This window comes from Peromyscus eremicus, chromosome 5 (genome assembly GCF_949786415.1).
Source record: "Peromyscus eremicus chromosome 5, PerEre_H2_v1, whole genome shotgun sequence".
In the NCBI taxonomy this organism is placed as follows: domain Eukaryota; kingdom Metazoa; phylum Chordata; class Mammalia; order Rodentia; family Cricetidae; genus Peromyscus; species Peromyscus eremicus.
Genome location: NC_081420.1, coordinates 40,661,763 through 40,667,267, shown reverse-complemented (window position 1 = coordinate 40,667,267; position 5,505 = coordinate 40,661,763). Strand labels below are relative to the sequence as shown.

Here is a 5,505-nt window from a genome sequence, read left to right as displayed (position 1 = left end):
GGATGGGTCTGGTTGGGTTTTCTGTCCTGCAGTAAATAACGTGATGAACTATGCTTAATAGACACATTCATTTAATGAGCCAATATGTGAATAAATAATGGAATAATCAACCAATGTAGTCTTTGAATTTAAATGTTAACACTACATTCTGTGGTTTGAGAATTTCAGTTGTATTCATTTTTTGGTGTACATTTTAATGAAGTACTGGCCTTTGTGGTTAGCTTGTGAAGTCTTGAAGGAAAGCTCTCTCTCTCTCTCTCTCTCTCTCTCTCTCTCTCTCTCTCTCTCTCTCTCTTTCTCGTAAGAGACAAGTTACAAGTCAGCATTTCAAGGATAATTTCACAGGACACTCTGCTAATGCCCACTTCTAAAGTCACATGATATAACCTATTAAATGCCATGTCACAACATGAAATCATCAAATTCAACACCTCCTGAAATACTCTTTTCTTAGATTAACTGGAAAGCACTCACATGCTCCCTGTCCCCTCACTTCCTCCAAGGCACCTGGCTCATCAGCTTTTCTCACCTATCTCTGCTAATGAGTTCTACAAACTTTTCATGTGCCTCCAAGCTCCTCGTAGGACTCAGAACTGAGCAAAGCTAACACAGAACAGTCATTTCTGGCTTCTGGTCATGTTTTATCAAAGCTACCAATACAAAGTTAGCACACCCTGTCCTTAGCTCCATTACTCTTCCTCTTCTAGAGATTTTTTTCATCCCTTCAAAGGAGAAAGATATAATTTTTTTCCTGCTGCCTCCAGATATCCAGCAATACTGATTGGACCAATAATCTTTTTTTAAACAAACAAGAGTGGATCCTCAGTTCAGTCTATAGCTATAATTAAAACCATCTTTTATCCTGTACAATTACCATTTTGTTTAAGAAGTAGGTAGGTAGGTTCCTGTGGTAATTTGAATGTAATTGGCCCCCATAATCTCATAGAGAGTGGCACTATTAGGAGGTGTGGCTTTGTCGGAGTAGGTGTGGTCTTGTTGGAGGAAGTGTGTCACTGTGGGGATGGGCTTTGAGGTCTTTTGCTCAAGCTTTGCTCAGTGTCACAGTCTGCTGTGAAACACATCTCTCTAGTCACAATAGAGTCACATGTAATTTCTTTGGCTAAGATTTCTCAGAATTAATTCCCACATATGGTATCTATATCTCTATCCTAAACTAGGAAATTTCTACATTAATTTTCAAATGCATTATGTTTTCCCTCGGGCTTGTCTTTTAGTTGGTTCTGACTGAGCTTTTATACATGTTGAGCAGGCAACAAGGAGAATTAATTCACTTTCATTTATCATATAACTTCCTAGATAGGCCGATAGAATTTTTTTCTTCAAAATTTTATTTTAGGGACATTTTAGGCTAAGATTAAAAAGTTGAGCGAAGGTACGGAGATTTGCCATAACCCCCTTACGTCTGCACATGTGATAGCTTTCCCTTTCTTCCACCACAAAGGATCATTTGTCTTAATCAACGAGCCAACATTGGTGGATCACCCCAAATTCAGAATTTACACTAGAATTCACCTTTGGCATTGTACATCACATGCACTTGGATGAGTTTATCAAGGTACATAACATCATTACAGAGAGCAATGTGCACAGAGGCTATAGAGTGGTTTCACTGTCCTAAATCCTTGATGTTGCAATGGTTCTCACATCCTCAGCCACTGGCAGTCACTGATGTTTTTAACGTCTCTATGACGTCACCCTTTTGGAATGACAGTCTGTTGGAATCGTGTATATATAGTATATAGCTTTCTCAGATTGCCTTCTCTGGTGTCTTTTCATGGTTTGAAATCTCATTTTTTAGTACTGAATAATGTTCTATTATTTAAATATACCATGGTTTATTAATCTACTCACCTACTGAAGGATATTTCAACTATTTCTAAGTATTTGCAGTTATGAGTAAAGCAGTTTTAAACAGTTGTGTGCCAGTTTTCAGGTGGGCATCATTTTTCAGCACATTTGGGGAATAGCAAGGGGCACAATCTCTGGCTAAGTTTGACAGCTTATGTTTAGTGCTGGAAGAATCTGCTGAACTGTCTTCTAGGTGACTGCACCACTGTGCATCTGTCCAGCAGCACAGGGGAATGCCTGCGGCCCGAGGTCTGTTCCAGCATTCATCCTTGTCTCTGGAAAAGCGCTTGGACTGACCTATGTTTTAGCATTTGGTGATGTCTCTGTGCTGGCATTTGTGCTTTTCTGGGTCTGAGCACTTGGTCTTGTCTCTGTTCTAGCACTTGGTGCTGTCTGTGTTCTGAATTTTGTCCATCTCAAGAGGTGTATTGTGGCATCTCATTGTGATAGTCCTTTTTTGGCAGTAGTACCGGCAATTGAACCCACAGCTTTGCGTACACTAGGCAACAGCTGTGCCACTGGGCCGCATCTCCAGCCCTGTATTTTATCTTACACCTTTTGTGGTATTTTTTTTTTTTTCTGTGTCATCTTGTCATTCCCCTGAGAGGTATTACATTTCAAGAAAGGTAGCTTTATCAGACAAAAGAGCAGTACTGCCTTGACTAGCGTGGGAAAGCAGGTGGTGGGTACCATGATGCTCTCGATGCCTTGAGATGTTCGTTCTGATTCTCCCCCATGGGTTCTTACAAGAGATCTGAAATTGTTTTCTGGTGCAATTTTCTCTATTGGTCAGGGATCTTACTGTAAACAGGACGACGGTGATTCTGATGGTTTAAGCAGAAGAACAGTTAGAAAAGCAGTGCTTCACAGAATGGGAAAAGAAGTGAAGGGAGACACAATCAGGACTGTCCCCCAGGAGAGATGACACAGGTCTGTCCTTTGGTGATGTCACCGGGGATGCTACTCAGGAGGTTGTCTGTCCTGAATTCCTGAAGTTCCTGTCATTTCTTCATTCCTTTGTGTTATCATTCCACTAAATTCAATCCCGGGGACTAGCATCTGGTGGGCTAAGTCTAAATCACACACTCCCTTAGCTCTGAGGTACCAGGGAAAACAACAGTGTCCACCTGCCACTGGCATCTTTCGTCAGGCAGAAGAAGTGTTTAAGCAATACAAAAAGCTGTCCTTTTCGTTCTCTACTGACAAGTTGCTCTCCTAACACAAAGAAGTGGAGAGAGAAGCTCCCACCTACCACACCACCCAAAGCCTGATTTCTTTAGGGATTTTAAATGCCTCAGTGAGAAATTTCTTTTAAAAAGGGAGTGGGGAGAGGAAAGCAAGCATTATATAAAACAACTTTGTCCCAGGAAGAGCTTTCCGGATGTTTGAAATGTTACCTATAAATTACTGTATTCATTGGCACTGCTGTGGTTTTTGTGGATGGCATGTGTCAGCTCTTTCTCCATTAAAGTATATTTTTTTTCCTAGTGTCTTCAGAATTTCTACCTACTTGTAATTTTTTTCCCCCAAATCATCCTTTTCTTCCTTGATTTTTTTTCAGGTTGCTCTCTTTTGAAAATTCAATGAAGCCCATCAGTGGAGGTTTTCCAGAAGATTTCATTCTTTTGGGCTTTACCAAATACCCATGGCTGGATCTTCCTCTCTTCTTTGTCCTCCTGACCTCTTACACGTTCACGTTGCTGGGAAACATGGCTATTATTCTGGTCTCTCAACTTGACTCCCAGCTCCAAAGTCCCATGTATTTCTTCCTTACCAACCTTTCGTTTTTGGATCTCTGCTTCACCACCACAACTGTCCCTCAAATGCTGTTTAACCTACAGGGGCCCAACAAGAACATCACTTACATAGGCTGCATGGCCCAGGCATATGTATTTCATTGGCTAGGCTGTACAGAATGTGTTCTGCTCGGCATCATGGCCTTAGATCGCTATGTGGCTGTGTGCAAGCCTCTGAGGTACTCTGTCATCATGGACCACAGGCTCTGTCTGCAGCTGTCCAGCACAGCCTGGCTCACTGGCCTGGCCAATTCACTACTACAGTCTACGCTCACCATCCAGTTGCCCCTGTGTGGGAACCAGATGCTGGACCACTTCTTCTGTGAGCTGCCTGGGCTTATTAAGATGTCTTGTGGGAACACCACAGTCAATGAGATTACTTTATCAGTGGTGGCCACGTTCTTGATAATGGGTCCCCTCTCCATGATACTTGTGTCTTATAGTTACATTGCTCAGACTGTATTTCGAATTCCTTCTGCAGATGGGAGGCTTAAAGCTTTCAACACTTGCTCATCACACTTGCTGGTGGTGTCTTTATTTTATGGGCCAGGTATCTACATCTACATGCAACCCTCAGAGGATGGCTCCCAAGACCTCATCAAGGTCTTGACTCTGTTTTACTGCGTCATCACTCCCATGGCTAATCCATTCATCTACACGCTGAGGAACAAAGATGTCATAGGAGCTATGAGGAGGCTTCTGAGGAAGGCCATTTCAACTAAGGAGATTTGAAAATTTTTCTGAATGGGAAGGCCCAACGATAATATGAATCATCCTTTTAATTTTGTTTTGTCTGAAACAGGGAATTGCTGACCTTGAATTTGTAATCATCCTGTTAGAGCCTCTAGAGTGTTGGCTTTACAGGTGGGCATCACCACACCCAGCTTAAATGTTTACATCAAAACCACCCTCAAACCTCTAATGCCAGAAGTGGGTTACGTCTTGATGAGTTGTTGGCCAAAGGGGTCCCTAGACTCAGCTGAAGACCACAAGTTATTGCCAAGGCTATTGGTTGACCTCCCCAACCTGATGGTAAGAGCCTATTGGTGAAGGTATCACTTAATTACGTCATAGAACATGAAGAAATTGAGCTGGCGCCCAACGAGAAACTTCACCGCTACCAACTAACATTCATGGTGCTGGGAGGTGCTGTGGACACTACTGGAGGAGAAAAGAAATCAGTATCACCCGGCTTCAAACCTGCACCCTGCAACAGTGACTGCCTACAGAAAATACTGGTGCAGTAGCGGCACAAACAGGAATGGCCAACTGTGTTCTAAAGAGTTGGACTGAAGGCCCACTCCATGAGATCAACACATACCTGACATTGTGAATGAGGTCAAGAGCCTGAGGTTAGATAACCATGAGCTTAGGGGAGAAACTACTGCTATTATTCTGCTAAAGAATTTAGCAATAAAATGATATCAACAACGTATTGCTACGCCCAATTGCTCAATCCTCATCAGAGAAGCTTCTCCTTGCAATAGACAGTTATTAACACAGAGACCCACAGCTGGACAATGTGCAGAGAATGAGATGCTTTGGAGCACTCAGTCCTAAATGAGATATCTTTATCAAACCCCTCCACTCAAGGCTCAAGGATTTATGCCAAAGAGGAGACAAAATGATTGCAAGAGCCAGAGGTAAAAGATGACTCCAGAGAAACAGTGTCATCCTGTTGTATGATATTTTGTTTGTGTTCTGACAAATAAAGCTTGCCTGGAGATCAGAGGGCGGAGCCAGCCACCAGTTAACCATAGAGGCCAGGTGGTGGTGGCTCATACTTTTAATCCCAGCACAATAGGGAGGTGGAGACAGGAATATAAGGCAGGTGGAGACA

General features: G+C 42.6%; 1 protein-coding gene across 1 annotated transcript; it reads left to right on the top strand.

Moving 5' to 3' along the window:
• Window positions 1-3,452: 3,452 nt before the first annotated feature.
• On the top strand, window positions 3,453-4,397 carry LOC131911028 (olfactory receptor 2B11-like). Its single transcript, XM_059263009.1, has one exon. The coding sequence runs from the start codon at window positions 3,453-3,455 to the stop codon at window positions 4,395-4,397; it is 945 nt and encodes a 314-aa protein (XP_059118992.1).
• Window positions 4,398-5,505: the final 1,108 nt, after the last annotated feature.

What these genes read in the sequence shown, in the direction of transcription:
- LOC131911028 (XM_059263009.1), top strand. Translation starts at nt 3,453, where the DNA reads ATGAAGCCCATCAGTGGAGGTTTTCCAGAAGATTTCATTCTTTTGGGC.